The following is a 21,473-nucleotide window of genomic DNA, read 5'->3' as shown; positions in this document are numbered from 1 at the left end:
TATTTGTACCCCGCCCATTTGGCTGGGCTTCCCCAGCCACTCTGGGCGACTTCCAACAATGGAAGTCATGCATAAGCTCTGGGCATGGGTCTAGCCAGGATTTTTGTTGGGGGGGGGCGAACCTCAGTTTGCTATGTATTTTTTATTGAATTTTATTGATTTAATGGGTTGCAGCTGCCCCTCTCTGCCCCCCTTGGCTATGCCCAGGGCTCTGGGTAGCCAAGGGCAGACAGATTTACAAATTCAGGTATTTGTGTGTGTGTGTGTGTGTGTGAGAGAGAGAGAGACAAATTCCAGAGGGCCACCCCGTTAGGTTCCAACAGATTGCAGTTTCAAGTCACTTCAGCACAGGGTGTGTGTGTGGGGGGGGGGGGAGCCGCTTCCCCCAACCGGTCCTGTATTTTGCCAGATCGAAGCCGGCAACCCTCCGAGGACCTTCCTGGGGGTTCCCTGCTCAGAGGTCCCGGACCAGCTCCGTCGGGAGCAGCAGGCGTCTCGTCCGCCAGGGGGTGCTGGGCGCCGCCGCCTCTCGGGCGGCGAGACGGGGCGGGCGCCTGGCAGCGGGCGACTCTCAGTCGAGGGGCACCGGGCGCCGCCGCCGCCTCTGCTCTCCGCAGTCCCCACCATGAGCCACGCCGTGCCGCCTCCCGTTTTCCTGGCGGCCGGAGAAGTGGAGAAACATTTCCCCGCCGCCAGCCGGCTCATCCCCGCCCTGGCCACGGCCCTGGCCAACTTCTCCAGCGGCGCCGAGGGAGGCGTCGTGCAGCCGGTGCGCACCGTGGTGCCGATCCAGAAGTACAGCGGGTGAGGATCCGGGATCGGGATGGGGATCTCCTGCTAGGTATATCCCCAGGTCATGTGGGGTTTTTTTGGGGGGGGGGGTCGGTTTGTAGGGATGTCCCCCCGCCCGCCATGACATGCAATAAATATAATGAGTTTGATTCAAGCATAGGGACTAATTCTTTGGGACTCTGGGTGCCCCAGCACCCACAAAATTCCCCACGAAGGGGCCGGGCACCCACATATTTCGGTACAGCGTGCCTGGCACCCACGACCCAGGGTATCCCCGGTCGCGGGAGCTAGCACTCGTGGATTCAAGTTACTGCTACTCTGAGTAGACCCATTGGATCTAATGGACCCCACTTATTCACGCTTATTAACTGGTCCGCTCTGAGTACAAGTTAGTTGAATGCAATCCAACTAAGGCTTACATAAGAGGAGACCCGGTGGAATTCGTTCCAAGAATTTCAGCCGCGGGTCAGCTCCCAGCACGACTAAAGCTGGTTGACGTTTCCTACGGATGTAAGCTGACGAAATTAACCTGGAGAAACTGGGATCTTTCTGTGCCCGCCGCACTCTGTGGGCTTCCCTGGGAGTAAATCCATGGGATCTGGTTATAAATTGGATCCAGACATAGTCTGCTATCCTAAACCCACTTTACCTGGGAATGAGCTCCCTATGCATTCAATAAAGCTTCCTTTTGAGTTGTTGTTGTTGTTGTTGTTTAGTCGTTTAGTTGTGTCGGACTCTTTGTGACCCCATGGACCTTGAGTAGACATGGTTAAAAATTGTGGTGTTAGTCATGCTTTGAGTAGATGTGTTGACATCGATGGGGCAACTTAGCAATTAAAAAAGACAAACAACGAAGAAGAAATAACTATTCTTACACACACACAATTTACAAGTTTTAAACCATATATATTTAAAATTGGCACAGGTTAATGTTCAGTAAACTAAATACAACAAAATAAGGAATCCAGTTGGGCGTGTACAAACCAGTTTCAAGCATAGTCATATAATTGTTGGGTTTTATTTTGCTGAATTTCATAATGTGTACATAATAAAAGCAATTGCTGTTTTCGCTGCACAGGGAAGAAAGGGAGTGAGCAGTGCTGAGGTGTGCTCTCAGCAGTTACTAATTTTAAGTTCAAGCTCTAAGCACGACTAACGCCCGCATCCAGTTTTGTGAATGAACATGCATAGAATTGTGCTGTCTGTCTTGCACCCATTGCAAAGGGTCACTTTTGCTTTTTAGAAATTTTTTACCTACAGTCATCAAAGGCTGTACTTTCCCCATTTTGTTCCCTTTTGGACCCTAGAGTCCATGAACACACATTTGAGTGCATGCCTGCACATGTGATTCCAGCATTGGGGACTAGATGACCCTTTGGATATGTTCCAACTCTACAATTCTATGCCTCTGTGTTCTCTCTGAAGTAAGCCCTGTTGAGTTCAATGGGGCTTACTCCTAGGAAAGTGGGCATAGGATTGTAGATGGGCAGAGAATTCTTGGAAGGGGACCTGGGAAGCTTCATTAACTGCAAGCCCCAAAACGACAAAACCCTACAACACAGCTATAAAACTTTGGCACCAGTTTGGAGTGAATTGGACAACGTTGGATTTCTGGGTGTTAACTTCGAACCGCAGCTTGATGTATCAATTACTCAGTTGGGGACGTGGCACGCTACAAAACGCAGGGTTTGCGCTACAAAGCGGCTGCAAAACTTTGGCACCCGTATGGAGGGGACCCAAAATTTCAAGGTTCGTAATTAATGAAGCCAGCCTAGGAAGCATCCGCAGCCTGCTGGCCAAGTTGGAAGATGTAGGAGCATTTTTTTTGGTAATCTTTCAAGGTGGTGTAATTGAGCCCTTTTCTGGGAAACTGATTGGCTTAGGATCCTGCAGATCTGTGGTTGACCCAGTTCTGCCGCACACCCCATAATGCCCATTTTTGGGGCTCTCCGTGCCAGCTTCTTGACTGCCTGTGCTTTTGACATTAATCAGGGTGTTATGGTTGCACTCTGAGTCTTTAGGGTGTCCCCAAAATCTTTGTTGTGCCCAGATGCTGCTGTCATCAATGCTCACTGTGCTGATGGCACACAGGTTTCTGGTTTGATTGGCTCTGTACAGTTCCAAACTGTTGTTCTTTCCAAGTAGAATTCAGTCACCCAAGCACTTTGCACATAAAAATGAGCTAACCAAATTGCGAGCTGTTGATAATGACGTCAGGAGCCTTGTGGTCTGCTAGAACATGAGAACAGATTTATTGTGGCAACTTTGTGTGTATGTTTGTGTGTTCACACACCCACAGCAGACCTACCAACCTGCTTTGCTGAACCTTAAACAAATTGTTGCAAAAGCTTAGCCCGCAATTTTAGAAGACTTCTTTTGTGGGGGGAAAGAGAAAACAAGTTCCTGAACGCTTGCATCTGTGGCGATTTGCTTGAGGTTTGCCACCCTGGGTTTCTTTGGGAGGAATTCACAGAATGCTGTGTGAGATAGTAAGTCTGCAGGCCTGAGTTTGCTAGCTTGATGCGATGAGCCTACAATACTTTCTATGGAAGTGCTGTCAGTTGATTGGCTGCCATCGGTTTAAAAGGGAAACCTGTCCAGCAGTAAGGGGGTGGTGTAGAAGAGTGTGGCCAGAGAGAGAGAGATAGAAAGGTCTTCCTATTTGCCTTAAGGTGCAGCCAGGTACTCTGTTTGACTGTATGAACTGCTCGTGTATTATAACCTATAGATTATGGTATATATTTGTATATTTTTGCTCACCATAAATATACTGCACTGCACTGAAGAATCTGGAACTCTGAGCGTTTCTGCTAAAGCGCCGCAGAGAATTCGCGACAAGGCAGGGTAAAAATTCAGTAAAGAAATGAACATAGAAATAATCCCCAAGGTCTTTCGCTGACACCTGCCTTGGGCTGCCTATAAAACAGGGGTAGGAAATCTCTGGTCCTCCCTGTGCCAGGTATTGGCTTGGCAGTGTGTGTCAATGAAGGCATTGGCAGGGGAAAACTGTTAGCCCCTGGAGCTGCTGGCACCATGAAAATAAGTTTCCTAGGACTCCTCCCGGATGGGTGCCACTAAAAGCAGATGGCCACACTGGCCAGCACTTATGAAAGAGCCCTCGAACTTTCTTCCAACCCTGGTGGCTTAAGTTATTCATTACACTTTCTTTAAAGTTTTAGATTAACTTGCTAGCTTAGTTGCTGAGGGAAGAGACCACACTTGAATGATCATCGCGCCGCCTCCGTCTTCTGCTTGTAAGCTTTTTAGGAATCATGCCTGCCTACAGCGAGAAAGATGACGCTTTGACAACCAAGCTGGTGACCTTTTATGAGCACGTGGCGGATCCTGCAGTTCCTTCCCATCAAGCAACAGTGCTCCTGTTTGAGCCGAGCAACGGCACTCTCAGAGCTGTAAGTCTCCCAAGGCAACAGTGAGCATAATTTGAACCGCTTTAGCCCCATCAACCTCAGGCTGCCCTCAGCCACCTGACCTCCTGCCTGCCTTTTTCCTTGCATTCAGTCCAGGAGGCGGCCCCAGCTGTCAGCTTTCTACTCCTCCTCCTCCCTAATCTCAGAGTTGTGCTTGCAGAACTTATCAGGTAGGACATAAGGACAAAACTAGGGGATAGACAGGCTCTGCCTGTCTTTATCTCTGGTGCCACCTACTGTTGGACTCCTTGCCTCCCTCCCAATCAGCCCCAAAGGGCCCTAGTCACCACTGCCTGTCACATGTAGGATGGAGAAGAGCATGGCCCCCACCTCTATCAATGTGTGAGGGGTATTCCCTTGGAGGAGGGATCGTTTGTCAATCCAATCTGGGAATTGTAGCTCTCTGCAGGGATCAGGGATCTCCTAATGCCTCTCATCTTAACAAGCCACACTTCCCAGGATCCTTTGGGAGGAAGCCATGACTGTTTAAAGTGGCATGATACAACTTTAAGGTGTTGGATGGATGGGCCTTGTCCGCCTGAGGAAAAGCATTTTGTATTTAACTTCCATCTTGCCGTTTTTCTTTTCGTTCTGTTTGATGTTCTCCTTTGGAAAGGTCATGGATGGTAGCGTCATAACAGCCAAACGGACAGCGGCTGTTTCTGCGATAGCCACCAAGGTAGGTGCTTTTTATTAAGTGGGACGAAGAAAGGGACTGTGGTTTGGAGAATACGGCAGCCCTGTCTTTAGCATATGTGCTGCTGGGGTGCAAAGATCTGCCCACTGCCCCCAAATTTAGTTTAGCCCCCAAATTAACTTTTATTATGCTTATATCAGACACCACGCTTACGACTTATTTCTTGTTTATAAAAGAAGGGAGGAGAAAGAAACAAACTTTTTTATTTGCTCATTTATTTACAACACACTTATACAGTACATTTATATACAATACAATACACCACACTAAACAAGTATTGTTTAGGCACCTAACATAATATTTTTATGTAAGAGTTGATTTCAAGAGTTAATGTCAAGAGCCATTGTTGAGTCTGACAAGCGCTGCTGTTGTGAATGACAAGCGCCGCTGCCGCCACGGCACATCTTTGATAAATGAGCGCACAAAGTCGAAAGTCCTTTAGTGAAACAGTAGGTACGCATTTCGATAATACCTAGGTATATATGTATTTTGCTTTACTAGCTTGATCAAAATTATTTATTATTTCATAATGGGTAGATAGTTAAGAGCTTAGGTGGGTTCAGCAGCGGGCGCCTGGCACCCCCCAGAATTCAGCATCCGGGTGTCTCGCACCCCTTGCACCCCTGGGTAAAGACGGCCCTGGAAAATGGCATGGTGGGCCAAATTGGAAACAACCCCCACCCAGCAGGCCAGGATTGACCTGCAGGCTGGGTGTTCCCCACCCCTGATAGAAGGCCATGGACTTTAGGGTTGGCAAAAGTTGTTAATATGAAAGGTGCCATATGAACAAGTTGTTTACCTTCCCCTGTTGGATATATTTTCAGTACTTAATGCCGGTGGATTCTGAAGTGCTGTGTATCCTAGGAGCTGGTGTTCAAGCCTACAGCCACTATGAGATTTTCACAGAGATGTTCTCGTTTAAGGAGGTAGGAAGTTCAATTAAACCAACTGATTTTTATTTATTTTTTTAACAAATTTACCACTCAGCAATAGCCTCTGCTTTAGGCATTTCTAGCAAGCACAGAGTACCTGTTGGTTTGTCAGGCACCTTAAGGTCCCTCTCCCCTTAACCTCTTAATCAGGGGTGGGCATACTTCAAGGTTGTGGGGTCTGCTTTGTTTCTTAGGACGCCCAAAATTCACCAGCTGGAGCCAAGTGTAAATCATGGCATAGAGTTAAGGAAGAAGATATCTCTGAGGGCATCTCAGCCTCTCAGGGATTTGTTCCTCCCGCCCCCAGTTTTGCAAAGAAAGAATAAGACATTTTAGCAGAGGCTGCAGCATTGATAAAATTGAACCAATCATCAAGGGTTCTTAGGTATACTACAATATTGTATAAGTTTCTCTTTCAACTCTTACAGAGTTAATTACTATTTTCTTCTTTCACTTCTCCTCATCCTGTGGAGAAAATCAGATAGAGAACAAAGTCAGCATCAGCATTACAGGGATCAAAAAATAAATCGTTGCCAGCAAATTGACTTCCATGATTTCCATGTTTTTCAAAGCTGCTGAAGATGTAGCCTGGGGATTTGTTTTCCGTTCCAGAAATGAACTCTGTTGTTTTTGATTGGATCAGGGATCCTGTGCCAGATTAGTGCCTGGTGGGGGTGGCAAGCCCTGGTCTGGTGCTACAAGGGAGGAGAGAGTAAGGAAAGGTTGGGATTACTTTGTAGACATTCTGGCCTGGCTACCTTAGAGTGTGTGCACAGATTGTTGACTCCTGCTTATCTCCTTGGCTAGCCAGGCCCACTTGAGATTATAGCAATTACAAGAATACCATTCAGCTGCAGAGGCAATAATAAAATTTAGCTGTGGAGGCAAGAGACCACCCACCTCTTGGAGCAAAAAAAATGGACCTCTAAGAAGGCTAGGACTGGCTGATTTGAAGTCTGAGTGGACATATGAGAGCCATATTCAAACATCTCAAGGGCTGGTACATGGAAGATGGAGCAAGCTTGTTTTCCGCTGCTCCAGAGGTTAGGATCTGAACCAATGGATTCAAATGACAAGAAAGGAGATTCTAACTACGGTAAATATTAGGGAAAACTCTCTGACAGTAAGAGCTGTTCGATAGTGGAAAGGACTACAGTCGTACCTTGGAAGCCGAACGGAATCCGTTCCGGAAGTCCATTCAACTTCCAAAACGTTTGGAAACCAAGGTGCAGCTTCCGATTGCCTGCAGGAAACTCCTGCAGCCAATCAGAAGCCGTGGAAGCCACGCCAGATGTTTGGGTTCCAAAAGAACATTCGCAAACCGGAACACTCACTTCCGGATTTGCGGCATTCGGGAGCCTAAATGTTCGACTCCCAAGGCGTTCGTCAACCAAGGTAAGACTGTACCTGGGAAGGTGGTGGACTCTCCTTCATTGGCGGTTTTCAAACGGGTTGGATAGCCATCAGTCAGGGATGATTCCTGCATTGCAAGGGATTGGACTAGATGACCCTTGGGTTACCTTCCAGTTTCCTTCCAGTTCTATGATTCTATGATCCTAGGGATATAAAATACCCTTTTATAACACCTGAAGCCACTGTCCATCTTCTGATTGCATGTTGCTGCTTCTTTTGCCTGGTCCCGAATTCCTGGACCTCACTGCCATTGCATGGGGCCAAGCGTGGCTGAGGAATGCATTAGGGACTGGCAAATTAATTTTATGCATTTTCTTGTGTTTGCACTCTCCTGGAAAAGTGTCCACAGGTTCCCCACTCACATTGTAGGACTTCCTTGAGGCCAAGATTTTATGTAGTCTCCGAGAGAGTCAAAGACCAGCTGCTCCGTTTCCCTTGTAGGTGAAGATCTGGAATCGGACCAAGGAGAAGGCAGAGAAGTTCGCTCGCTCGGTTCATGGGCCGGTCCAAGTCTGTTCTTCTGCTCAGGAGGCTGTCGCCGGGGCGGATGTGATCGTAACAGTCACAATGGCAACAAAGCCAATTTTGCACGGAGAATGGGTGAAGCCCGGGGCCCATATCAACGGTAATGTATGCTTTGTGTATGGATTTCTCCCTCTCTGGATACTTAAAGGGGTGGTTGACTTTGTTGGAAACAGGGAGCGTGATGTGGTCCAAATACTAGGGGGGATGGGACCTGTTTTCTGGTGTTCCCAAACAGCTCCTTAAAGTGATAAGGGAGGGTTTTGGGGCTAAACGTTAGGAAGATCTTCCAAATCATTTGGGCTGTTCAACACAGAAGCAGGTTCCTTTGGAAGTGATGGACTCTCTTTTACTGAAGGATTTAAAGCAAGGGGTCAGGATCCTAGATTCCCCCTCCCTGGCCAACATCTCAGCTGGGCAAAGCCACTCACTTGTCCGTCTCCTGATGTCACCATGATGCAGGAGGGGGAAATTGATGGCTGTTGGCCATGATGGCTGTACTCTGCCTCCATGGTCAGAAGTAGCAATGCTTTTGCATACCATTTGCTGGCAACCACAGGAAGGGGAGAGAGCTGTGGCTTCAGGTCCTGCTTGGGGACTTTCCCTCAGGCATCTGATTGGCCACCGTGAGACCAGGAGGCTGGACTAGATGGGCCATCAACCTGGATCCACCAGACTCTTAGCTACATATGCTCTTATCAGCTGGTTGGCGGTGACAACAAGCCTTTCTTCCCAAGAAACAGTCGGAAGCAGTCGCATAAGTGGAGTAGTGAGACTGTTGTCCTAACCTTGAGCAGAAGGATCTAGGTGTGGTGCAAGATTGGCCGTCAACATTCAACAAAAGTGTTAGCACTGCTCCCAGAAATAGGCTTAGTTGGAAAAGGAAAAAAGAAAAGCACCTTGCTTTAATGAGCTTTAGCTAAAGCATCTTGCAAAGGATTAGCTGATCCAGATTAACTGGTTTTAAAGAGGGGGTGCTAATCTGTTTACAATATTGATGCGAGGCACACTAATATTGTACTGCAGTCTGTTAAAATCAATAGGATTCGCTTCTACACAATGTAGAAAACATGAAAACATTCCTGAGGCTCACCTGTATTCCACATTCACTAATTACTCAGTACAGAATTTAATGATAGGCACATCAATTTGAATATAATATTGAGGGGGCCTAGGTAAGAACCACACCCCCCTGCCCTATCAATCACAAGACACAGCGTGCCCATCCCATTTGAACAGCAATGACATTAACTCTGAGGGGCAGCCCCCTCAAGTATATTATTGGGGGGGGGCCTTGGCTTCTAGGAGTTGGCTCCTCCTTCCATTGTGAGTTCTCTGAGTGGGGACCGATCACATCTCTTTTCGGAGTTTGGCTCTGTTCACTGATGAATACCTTCACAGCAGATGAAGAACCCGCCGGTTCTTTCTTGGAAAATTTCTTTGAACTCTGGTTTATTCTCATTTTACTTCCTGAAGTGACCTCCCAGGTTCTCCCTTCTTTACATTAGACCCATTGAGATTAATGAACCTCAGTTAATCGTGTGCATTAATTTCTTCTCTGAGTAGAATCTAGTTGCATCACATCGCCCACTCCACTTCTGCCCTGCATTGTCTGCAAAGGACATAGAAAGGGATTCATGGAAGCGAATGGGAGGTGCAATTCGAGATGTCATCACTGTCTGACCGATTTCCACCCACCCCTTCATAATCAATGCTTTGTGTGATGGATTCTTCATATTGTGTAGAGGCACACCACAAAGGGTCAGGGGACAATTGGTGTCCTCGTTCACCACCGCAACACATAAACAAAGGGCTGCCTCTCCTTGCGTCACCACACATTAGGAACTCATTCCTAATGCTTGAGCAGGTTTTCAGAAAAATATGTGAGTCTTTCTCTGTTTGTATGGCCGCTTTCTGTCGCATTTTTAATATCCTCTTAAAAGGAGGCTGATGGTGGCTCATTCTCCTTAATTATAGGTTTTGGATGAAAACAAAAAACAACAACAGCCCTGCAGCAAAATCTCTCCGAAAATTTCAAGTGATTCAATCAAATATTGTCACATGTGTAAGGGCTTTCAACCAGATGATGGTTTAACATTAAACAAAAACAAAACACTTTGCCAAATAGCTAAGCCTGCCCTGATCCAGTAGTATAGGATTCTATTGCCTTTCGTGCGGATTCCGACTAACATCATGCCAGTTGTCTGAAGGAAGAACTGTATGGCAGGATCTTATCTGAGGGGAAAGAGTGCTTCTGGGGAAGGATAGCTCTTTATTTATTTTATTTTTTATTTTTGCTGTGAGCTGACGGGAGCTCTTTTCATTGGAATTAATTTTGGTCAATTTCATTTATGACTCATTTGCAACAAGAAACCCTGAAGCAGTTCGCAAACATATGTAAAACAGTTACATGCTCTTTACTGAGGGCAAAATAGCCAGTGGCATCAGCTGTGTTGAAGAACTGTTAAGCAGAAGAACGTGTGAATTTGCTTTTTCCTCCCCCTCCCCCCTTTCCCCGTTTCCCTTGCAGCGGTTCTCAACCTGTGGGTCCCCAGATGTTGTTGGACTACAACTCCCATCATCCCTGAGCTCTGGCCTTGCTAGCTAGGGGTGATGGGAGTTGTAGTTCAACAACATCTAGGGACCCACAGGTTGAGAAAGGCTGCTTTAGAGCTATGTCTTTGTAAGGCGTCCTGCAAGCCTCACTAGCTGAATGGGAGGGATCTAAATGCTAGGGGTATTCTTACTGCAGAAGTGTCCCCCTCCACACGGCATATGGCTCAAAATCTGTGGGTCAGGGATTGCACGTGAGGAGTCTGGCTTCCTCATTGTGAGGAGAAGACTTGGGGCTGGGAGATCTTGTGCTACCAAATAACCCCTGCCTCCATTTTGGTATGCTTGCCACTTCTGCTCTTGGGTGAACTTGAAGTGGCTGGAGCTGGGGATCATAGAATTATAGAGTTGGAAGAGACCAGGTGAACATGAAATTTATTACCCTCAGAGACCAGCTTGAGAAACACAAATGGAACTACAATCCCAATAGGAAAACAAACATTGAAAACAATATGCAACAATAGATTTTAAGTTTAAAAGTGCGATAGGCAAATAAACACATAAAAACTTTAAAATAGACTGCCTTAAAGAAATGACCCAAAGTCACCCGTGGGTCTGGGTTTGGGAATTTTCTTAACAAACTAGATTGAATCAGAGGGTGGTCTGCGCCTACAGATCTGTGTGCAGAATCTGGCGACAATCCGGGTCGTCTTGTGGTCTTTGCCTAACAGGAGAAGATCAAATTTTTGCTTTACCGGGAGGTCAGTAAGCCTCATCAGCAGGGGGTCAGTGGTTTTTCTACGTGCCTCATCGTAAAAAAAAAAAAAATGTGTTCAGGACTTCCTATATCCCCCAATGGACAGGCACAAATTCTCTAGTCATATGGGAATTTTTTAAAGAATCCTTCCAAGACTGGCAAGGGCAGAGCGAAGCTTCTGACAAGTGTAAAAGCCCTTCTTGCATTTTTGGATACAAGACAAAAGAGATATGCTGCTGGTGCAGCTATATCTCTCTCGATTTCTACAATTTTGTAGTCGGGGCACCTTAAGCAGTCCTGTTGTCTCTCAGTTGGAAGAGATCATAAGGCTCCTCAAGTCCAACCCTCTGCAATGCAGGAAACTTTTGACCATGACTCTGAGATTAAGAGTCTCAGGCTTTACCAGCTGAGCTATCCCAGTTTAGGATGAATGGAGCCAGTCTGAGCAAACTGCTTCCATCTTCGCGGGCAGGATTTTATGTGGGAAATGGTCTCGGAGGTGGGGCCAGTCTGGGTTCATAGGTTTCATTGAGAATTGTAGGTGAACCTGTGACAAAATTAAGGGCTTCTGTCATATGGTATATGAAGAGTTAAATAAAATATTTAAACAAACTTTTGTAAAAAGAAAAAGATAAAAGGAAGAAGCTTTTTTTATTGGGTATACTAGATTCAGAAAACAAGAAAATAATTCCTTTATGCAACAATGGCAGTGGGAACCCTAATTGCAAAAAAATTGGGGAAATGAGACAGCACCAACAAAAAAAGAATGGCAAGAAAAATTATTTGACTACATTGAGTTGGTTAGAATGACAGATGCAATTAGGGGTCAGTCTAAACAAATTTTTAAAAAAGAATGGGGAAAATACAGAGATTATCTTAAAAAGCAGTGCCCTCAAATTAATACCTGGACTTGTTTTGATTAAGTTTTGCAAAACAAATTATGGTATAAAAGCTTAAAAAAGAAAGAAAAGGGGGGGGGATGAAGTGCAAAGGAAACAGTTTACTAAATATAAAAGCAGACCTGCGTTGAGGATGAAGGAAGTCAGCTAGAAGAAAAGAACTGAAATATGGTTACATGTTCATTACTTTTTCATATTGGTTTTTGTATTTTCTTTTTAAGTTTTCTTTTTCAATGTTATGTGTGTTTGTGTTGCAAAATAAAATACAGTGGTATCTTGCAAGACGAATGCCTCGCAAGACAAAAAACTCGCTAGACGAAAGGTTTTTCCGTTTTCGAGTTGCCTCGCAAGATGAATTTCCCTATGGGCTTGCTTCGCAAGACGAAAACGTCTCGCGACTTTGTTTCCTTTGTCTAAATAATAATTCGCAAGACGAAAAATTCGCTAGATGACAAAACTTGCGGAACGAATTAATTTCGTCTTGCGGGGCACCACTGTACTGTATTTTTTGCTCTTTAAGACGCACCAGACCACAAGACGCACCTAGTTTTTAGAGGAGGAAAACAAGAAAAAAAAATATTCTGAATCTCAGAAGCCAGAACAGCAAGAGGGATTGCTACACAGTGAAAGCAGCAATCCCTCTTGCTGTTCTGGCTTCTGGGATAGCTGCGCAGCCTGCATTCGCTCCATAAGACGCACACACATTTCCCCTTACTTTTTAGGAGGGAAAAAGTGAGTCTTACAGAGCAAAAAAATACGGTAAATGTGAAATGGAAAAAAGAGAGAATTGTAGGTCTGTGAGGAGAACAGGGATCTCCTAACCACTTTTAATAAACTATAGCACCCAGGGTTCTTTGGGGGAAGGCATCTCTGTTTAAAGTGGTATGATACTGCTTTCCGTATATGGTGTAGATGTGGCTACTGTAAATGATACAAGAGCATGAATGAAGCCCATGGTTCAGCCTGGAGTCCTTCAGCACCCTTTGCCTGTTAAGCATTAATATCGCTCCTGCTCTGCTAGAGTAATTCAAAGGCAATTGTCAATTGTGAACAAATTGTACCCATGAGGTTGGGGTGATTGTATTAACCCTTTTCATCTTGGGAGATAAATCTCCAGTTTGTTTGATCCTGACTTTTAGCCGTTGGAGCAAGCAGGCCTGACTGGCGGGAGCTGGACGACGATGCGATGAGGAACTCTGTATTGTACGTCGATTCGAGAGAGGCTGCTATCCGTGAATCGGGAGATGTCATTTTATCAGGGGTAAGCAAGGAGGAGGAGGGGGTGGAGAGTTGTGTGTCTCCTTCTTCTACCAATAAACTTTGAGTGAAGTTCCTGACACCTTTGCCCAAGGTAGCCACAAGTACTTTTGGAGATTTCTGTGGGGATGACCCCAAGTTTGAGGGGAAATTTTGGCAAAGGACCCTCTGAAGGACTCTTATATTTTGTGGGGTGCTGGCCACAGGTTTACCTCACCGTTCCATCAAATTAAATTTCCCACAATCCCCCTGTGTAGCATTGTTACTTCCACTGGAGCTGCCATTTTAATCTCCCACAATCCCCAGGAGTGACTCTACACCAGGGGGGATTGTGGGGAAGTTAAAATGGTGGTTTACACAGACTGAGCCATTCAGGGCAGATGTCTTGACCCTCAGTCTCTGCTAGCTGCCTGAGGGTGCCAAGTGCTGGTGCACTTGGTGTTCTGTGGGGACTGAAATCTTAAGAACCCTTAGGAACTTGTAACTGTGTTTAAAGGCAGGGCCAGAGCTCAGCGTGGGGAGAACCCAAAGCTCTTCCCCCACCCCACAGGATTTCCTGCAAAATCTCAGGTTCCCCAAAGTCTTTCTATACCTTCCACTTGTGGTGCTGTTTTGGCTTTGAAAGCCATGCTTTCAAAGTGTGAACCTCAGAAAAAGGTGGCACCGGAAGATGACAAAAGGTCTGTGTTTGTTTTGCAGGCAGAGATTTTTGCAGAGCTGGGTGAGGTGGTGCTGGGAACAAAACCAGCTTTGCGTGAGGAAACCACTGTGTTCAAGTCCCTGGGTAAGAATGGTCCCCTGCTGTGCTTGAATAAGAGTGCAAGACAACGCTTTATTATTTATCCCCCCCCCCCTTGCGTGAGAATGCTGGCGATTATCTTTAAACTGACAACGGATTCCCCCCATTTAACAAAGGCAGACATGGCTCTTTCCCTCCTCGAAGACACAAGACAGAAGCCATTAGCATCAACAGGGAAGCGAAGATGAATGAATGTATTGTTCGTCTTTGTACACTACTTGAACTCTGATCATAACTATCCCCCCCCCCCTGCAAAGACTTAAGAACTTAACAAGAGTCCTGCTGGATCAGGCCAATAGACCATCGAGTCCAGCATCCTGTTCTCACAGAGGCCAACCAGATGCCTCTGGGAAGCCCTAGAGCAGGGCATGAGTGACACAGCACTCATGAGAGCCAGTGTGGTATAGTGGTTAAGAGCGGTAGTCTCGTAATCTGGGGAACCGGGTTCGCATCTCCGCTCCTCCACATGCAGCTGCTGGGTGACCTCGGGCCAGTCACACTTCTCTGAAGTCTCTCAGCCCCACTCACCTCACAGAGTGTTTGTTGTGGGGGAGAGAGGGAAAGGAGAATGTTAGCCGCTTTGAGACTCCTTCGGGTAGTGATAAAGCGGGATATCAAATCCAAACTCTACTTCTTCTTCTTCTTCTCCCCATTTGCAATTCCCAGCAACAGAAGCATACAGTCTCCAACAGTGAAGGGAGAACAAGACCATCATGCCTAGTAGCCGATAGCCCTGTCTTCCGGGCAAGCTGTCACATTAAGCATTTATCCATTCCTTTGCCTCATTAAAAAAAAATATAGAAGTGCAAAACCTTTCCAGGAACTGGGTGGGAGGTTTTTTGTGACATCAAGGGGGGCATCAGCCAATCGGCACCAGGCACAACTTGAATAATAACAATTGGAAGGGACCACAAGGATCATCTAGTCCAGGGTTTCCCAAAGTTGGGTTTTCAGCTGTTTTGGGACTACAACTCCCATCGTCCCTAGCTAGCAGGACCGGTGGACAGGGATGATGGGAATTGTAGTCCACAAACAGCTGGAGACCCAAGTTAGGGAAACCCTGATCTATTCCAACCCCCTGCAATGCAGGAACGTTTCGTCCAATGTGGGGCTCAAACCCACTACCCTGAGATTAAGAGACTTGTGCTCTACCAACTGAGCTGTCCCCTTTCTGTTGTCTTTTGGAACTCTGCAGGACCAGCTTTAGAGCTGTGACTCAGAGGAAGTAGTTCCCTTCAAAGTGAGTTCTTAAATGAATGAAAGTACTTCTGGAACAGCCTCGGTGCTAAATAATAGTTGTGCGTGTGCCTTTCTTCCCTGAGTACAGCTGGCAGTCTAGATGGACTTTGTGCCTGTAGGGTGTGGAGCTGGCAACCCTTTGATCAGTGGGCAGGGCCATGCTGCCTTTATTCTTGCTCCATGGAGGGCAACTTCCTGAAAATGGGACATGGGTTGGTTGCAATTGTTGGTCAGCAGGCCAATTAATTAGGTGAGGGTCATTGGGGTCTTGTCATCTTTTTTGCCACTCTGGAGTAATTGAGGCTGCTTACACACTGTAATTGAGGCTGCTTACACAAGGGACGCGGGTGGCACTGTGGGTTAAACCACAGAAACTAGGACTTGCCAATCAGAAGGTTGGCGGTTCGAATTCCCGCAACGGGGTGAGCTCCCGTTGTTCGGTCCCAGCTCCTGCCTACCAAGCAGTTCGAAAGCATGTCAAGTGCAAGTAGATAAATTTGGTACAGCTCCAGCGGGAAGGTAAACGGCGTTTCCATGTGCTGCTCTTGTTCGCCAGAAGCGGCTTAGTCATGCTGGCCACATGACCCGGATGCTGTCTGAGGACAAACGCCGGCTCCCTTAGCCAATAAAGCTAGATGAGCGCCGCAACCCCAGAGTCAGCCACAACTGGACCTAATGGTCAGGGGTCCCTTTACCTTTACCTTTACACACTGTACACTTAAAGCAGGGTTTCCCAAACTTGGTTCTCCAGCTGTTGTTGGACTACAACTCCCACCCTCCCTAGCTAGCAGGATCAGTGGTCAGTCCCCTTCCTCCCCCAAAACAGCTGGAGACCCAAGTTTGGGAAACCCTGATTTAAAGCACACAGCTTCCTCCAAAGAACGCTGGGAGCTACAGTTCCTAGCCCTCTTAACAAACTACAGTTCCCAGGATTATTTGGGAGAAGTTATGTGCTTCAAATGCGTGGTGGCACTGGTGGAAGTGGCACTAGGGCAGCATACTGGAGAAGGTTGGTGTAGATAGTATTAGAGCCTTGGGTCTTCCAGCTGTTGCTAAACTACAACTCCCATCAGCCCCAGCAAGCATGGTCGGAGTTCAACATCTGGAGGATTAATGGTTCCCCACACCTGTATCAGATGGACCAATTTATGTGCAAATTTGCTTAATATGCAGACTCTTTGGGGTATTTTAGAATGCAGTAGAAGTGGCAGATTTTAAAATTCTTGTATATGATCTGATCAGTCTTTTCCTCCAGAAAATACTGTGGGGTTCCCCTCATCCTTGTTGACTGTGATGTCAATTGCTGTTTATTTTAGGAATGGCGATTGAAGACACAGTCCCGGCGAAAATGATATTTGATTCCTGGTCGGCTGGCAGCTAAAATGAAGATCTTCCAATAATCTAAGCACCAAAACAATATTGAGAATGAAGTAGCATTTAGGGTTGCATTCCCACTTTTAGCAGGAGCTGTTTTTTAAAAAATAAAAATGATAACTTATGCCCACTTACAATGGGAGAAAATCTCATTGAATTTGGGGGTGCTTTCTTTTGAGTCAATATGCATAGGATTGCAATATAACTTTTTATTTTTTTATAGTATTTCTGTTGAGGACAAAGTAGTTAAAATAGAAGAATAGAATAAACCAAACTTTTGTGACATGCATAACCAGTATGTTTTTCTGTCCACTTTGGTTTTGATTTACACTATTCAATTCTGTTTTGTGCTCACTATGAGGTAAACAGGCACAGGTTTCACCCCCCCCCCAAAAAAAAAATCTTTAGAAGGTTACATAATTTCTTGCTGCAAAGCATTAGGCTGAAAATTATTATCAATAATAATAATAGGCTCCAACCACATTTTCGAGTCCCATTTGGCAGCTTAATTTCATATCTTCTCAAGGATGAGAAATAGTTCAAGAGGCTCATCTATGATTAAGCTTGCCGCAGTTGTAAAATAATAACTGGAATTTGCAATTCTCTCCTGCCTTCCCTGCCTTTTGTTGACACTGAGTGGATCAAGGAGGATTGCAAAAAATCATAATCGTGATGTGGGTCAAATCCTTTTGAGCGCTATTTGCTTAAAAAATAGAGTAACAGAACACTACATTTTGTATTGCTTTAATACGTACTGACTTTCCCCTCTTACACTTTATTTTCTTTTTTAATTGAAGTGAGTCTGTGTGGGTTGAAAATCTCTGGTAATGGGTATCTACTGAATTTTGCTACAAGATAAAATGGTTATTTGCATTTTGATCAGATTTATTCCAAACGTATCAGCATTTGGTGTTTTCACAAGAAGTGGAGAGGGTGTGCATGCCATGGTTTTCAAGATAATTCATGGTGTTTAAGAAGTGGATAGAGAGAGGTCCCCCTCCCCTCAGAATACTAGACCCCAGGGTCATCCAATTAAACTAATTGGCAGGATATTCAGGACAAACAAAAAGCCCTTCTTTGCAGAACAGTTAATTTATATGTGGCATTCACTGCCACAGGTTGCAAGGATGACCTCTGGCACATATGGCTTTGAGAGGAGAGAGGACCATTTTCATGGAAGTCTTATCAGTAGGCCTTAGGGTCTCCCTCTGCAGGGTGCTTGTTTTGTTCTAAAATTTCAGACCCAGCTTGACTTTTATTTCCCATGCGTGCATGGAGTGTCTTTTAGCCAACCTGATCTTTACAGCCTTACTAACAGCCTGAAGAAGCCAACTGATCTCAAACAACAATGTTATGCTGATGCAGATATGCTCTAATGGCTGGTGGGCAGTGCTGAAGGATGCCAGTTGCCAACTAGGGGCTCAAGCATATGGCTGGGTGGCAAGAGAGTGGTTACCCCTGACAGTGATGGGGGATCTGGTGCTTGTCAGATGTTGCTGGACTCCAACGCCAATCAGTCCAGCCAGCATGGGTAATGGTCAGGGGTGAAGCGAATTGTTGTTTGGCAACAACTGGAGGACTGTGGGCTCCCAGTTGTGGAGTTCACTTTATCAAACCTGGAGGGCATAATCTCTGACCAATCAATGGATACAAGCAAATAAATGAAGTCAAGGTCTAAATCAGTGATGGCCAAACTTGGCCCTCCAGCTGTTTCGGGACTACAACTCCCATCATCCCTAGCTAACAGGACCAGTGGTGAGGGATGATGGGAATTGTAGTTCCAAAACAGCTGGAGGGCCAAGTTTGGCCATCGCTGGAAATGAACACAATATATTTCTATAATGTAGGTCTGTAGGGATTTGAAAACTTTGCAAAAAGAAAATGAAAAGGTCTATGCCTGGTAGCCAATAGAATGTACACCAACAACACCCCCCCCCAAAAAAAACCCTTATGTACTTCACAGCATCACCATGCAAACACAGTATGTAATATCACTAAATTGTAACATACTGGCTATGCAGACTAAATTTGTCTCTCAAATACTAATTACCCTGCAGCAATGAACAAAGGCAGTGTATTCAAAATACATCTCTGGTAACTGTCTTCCATCATCTGGACTTCAAGTTTGTCCCTTTGCATTTGATTGCATTCCAAAGACCTTGACTTTATTCATCTGTTTGTACACTTCATCACACCTGAGGCTGATCACCTTGCCTTCCTCCTCCTGGGGCTTCTGGGCTACAGCCAACTTGCAGAAGACCTGCAGTTCAGGTGTAGAGCATATGCTCAGCATGTAGAAGGCTCCATATTAAGTTCTTGGCTCACCTGGCTACTATATCTGAGGCAGCAGAGCTGGGAAAAGCTTCTGCCCGAGTCCAGGGGTCCAATTACCAGAGTCCTGGCCCAGATACCTTTTGTGACAGCTGTCTTAGCTATTGTTTCAAAAGGCTATAGGGGCCTGAGAACTCATCCCCATGGCTCCCTGCCTCTATGTCCCTCTGTAATTTTATACTTGCTGAAGAAGGCAGTCTGGCCTCCATCTTTGCAATGCTTTGTTTTCTGAGGTCTGTTGTGATCCCAGGGTCTGACTCTCCATCTTTGGAGAGACCCTGTTAAGTGAAGAGACTTCTCTCATCAGAGGCGGTGCCAGCCTTCCAGCCTGAGGTACAGCTCTACTTAACACTCAGTTTGAGGCTGTTTGTTGCTGAAGCAACATTTGAGCCTTGCTGCTCTGAGTCTCCAGCTTGAATTCCTCATGGAGCTGTCCAAGGTGCTATCTGCAACCAGAACTTCCATGTTCTCTTGGGCTACATACACCCTATACAGTGGTACCTCTGGTTGCGAACCGGATCTGTTCCGGAGGCCCGTTCACAACATGAATAGAACACAACCCACAGAGGCACGTCTGCGCACACGCAGGTTGCGATCCGCCGCTTCTGCGCGTGACGTCATTTTACATGTCTGCGCATGCGCGAGCAGCGAAACCGACAAGTAACCCTTTCCAGTACTTCTGGGTCGCCGCATGACGCAACTTGAAAAATGTATCATGAAGTAAACGTAACATGAGGTATGACTGTACATTTAAAGTGCCTGGCTTCTCCCCAGAGAATCATGGGAACTGTTGTTTGCTAAGAGTCCTGGGAATTGTAACTGAGTAGCAAACTTCAACTCCCAGGATTCTGGAAGGGGAAGCCAGGCGCTTTCAATGCATTACATGTATGGTAGGGATGTGTCTTTGTTTTCCTTTTTCTTACCTTTTTTTGCATTACCAGAAGCAAGTATCTGTTTGTTTTCTTCTGCTTTGCATTTCTGGAAGCTGGACTCTGCCCTGCTTTGCCTTTTCTGCTTACCCATACCTGGAACATTTACTGTGATCTCACACCTGCTAGAATACTTCTGCTGCTGATGACATCACTTGGACCAGAACATCAATCCTTCGCTACTCACATTCAGTGCTTGAATTAAACGGGGGAGGTGGCAGTGGTGGAGCAAGCCAATCAGGCGCCATGGGCAGTGGGCATGCCCTACACCCGGGGGCAGGGCCAGCCACCTGCGGAGCGAGGCAAGCCAGGGCAGGATGCTCTGTGGGGTCTCTGAGGAGTCTGCCTGCCTCCTCCCACTCAGCCACCCTATAGCTGAGGGGGAGGCGGTGGGTGGACTGTTTGGGGCAGTACAGAGCCTACGGGCACCCAAGCCACCATGTCACTCCCAGGAGAGACGCGTGGCTCGGACATGCTGCAGGCCCTGCCGTGAGTGCCACCCGCCATTTTGTCACCCCCTCAGCACTGACACCTGGGGCGGCCTGCCCCCACCCCCCTTCCTCCGCCCCTTCCTGTGTTTTTGGAAGTTATGACTAAAATTAAGAAGTGTCATGGAGGGGGGGGGTCTGTGGATTTCATTAAGCCTCCCTCCTTCCCCAATAATCAGAGCAACACCTGAGACCTCTGAGTGTTGATAGCATCAGAGTAAACAGACCAACTAGACAGACCAAATGACTTCGTATAAGGCAGCTTTGTAACTTCCAATTTTATTTGCCTGATATAAATCAGCGGTGGTTTCACCATCTTAAATATACTGCATGAGAACAAAGGCTGGTTATTACAGTGGCTGTCACATGGAATGACATCTCATTTTCATGTACTGGGAAGATATATGCTTGCTGTGTTTTAAAATGGGCTTCCCTAGGGAAGCTGTGCGCACTTGCTCAAAGAAGCAAATAACCTGAAACCTGCCAGCACACATCAATCAACCTACCTTTCCCCTCTCTGTGTTGACTGAAATTAGCGGCTGCATGGATGGTGTCATTTTAGAGTTTCATCACTAGGATTTGGAGAATACATAGATGTGCATGTTAAAAAACACATTCACATTAGAATAGTCTGGATGGGAATGTGAGGACCCAACCTGCACTAGACATTTAAAACAGTATCATACCACTTGAAACCGTCATGGCTTCCCCCAAAGAATCATGGGGAGTGTAATCTGTTAAGTTAAGAGCTCGTAGGAGACCCCCCTATTCCTCTCACAGAGCTACAATTCCCTGATTTCCCTTGGAAGAAAGATTGATTGTTAAACCACTCTGGAACTTGTACCACAAACATTCCTCTTCTCCTAGGCCTTTGGCTAATTAAACAATCTACAACCTTTTAAACTGGGTGCAGGTATTGTTTTTGTTTGTTACTATGCTATGTAGCTTTGTGTTTTTGTCTTGTAAACCACCCTCTGATCCTCGGATGAAGGGCAGCATAGAAATTTAATAAATAATAATATTAGCAATAATAATATGGGGTTCATTCGTATGGTGGATTCAT

General features: G+C 46.0%; 1 protein-coding gene across 1 annotated transcript; it reads left to right on the top strand.

Annotated features, from left to right (window-relative positions):
* The first annotated feature begins 535 nt into the window (after window positions 1–535).
* On the top strand, window positions 536–17,535 carry CRYM (crystallin mu). Its single transcript, XM_028706482.2, has 8 exons — window positions 536–804; window positions 4,052–4,202; window positions 4,837–4,899; window positions 5,742–5,843; window positions 7,704–7,887; window positions 13,133–13,254; window positions 13,950–14,034; window positions 16,605–17,535. Exons 1-8 carry the CDS (start codon window positions 626–628, stop codon window positions 16,667–16,669), a joined length of 951 nt encoding a protein of 316 aa, XP_028562315.2. The 5' UTR covers window positions 536–625; the 3' UTR covers window positions 16,670–17,535.
* Window positions 17,536–21,473: the final 3,938 nt, after the last annotated feature.

Source organism: Podarcis muralis, chromosome 14 (assembly GCF_964188315.1).
Source record: "Podarcis muralis chromosome 14, rPodMur119.hap1.1, whole genome shotgun sequence".
NCBI lineage: Eukaryota > Metazoa > Chordata > Lepidosauria > Squamata > Lacertidae > Podarcis > Podarcis muralis.
This window is presented reverse-complemented; position numbering and strand designations above follow the sequence as displayed.

What these genes read in the sequence shown, in the direction of transcription:
- CRYM (XM_028706482.2), top strand. Translation starts at nt 626, where the DNA reads ATGAGCCACGCCGTGCCGCCTCCCGTTTTCCTGGCGGCCGGAGAAGTG. An exon ending in TTTCTGCGATAGCCACCAAG is followed by an intron (nt 4,900 to 5,741) that starts GTAGGTGCTTTT and finishes ATATATTTTCAG; the next exon opens with TACTTAATGCCGGTGGATTC. An exon ending in AGATGTTCTCGTTTAAGGAG is followed by an intron (nt 5,844 to 7,703) that starts GTAGGAAGTTCA and finishes TTTCCCTTGTAG; the next exon opens with GTGAAGATCTGGAATCGGAC.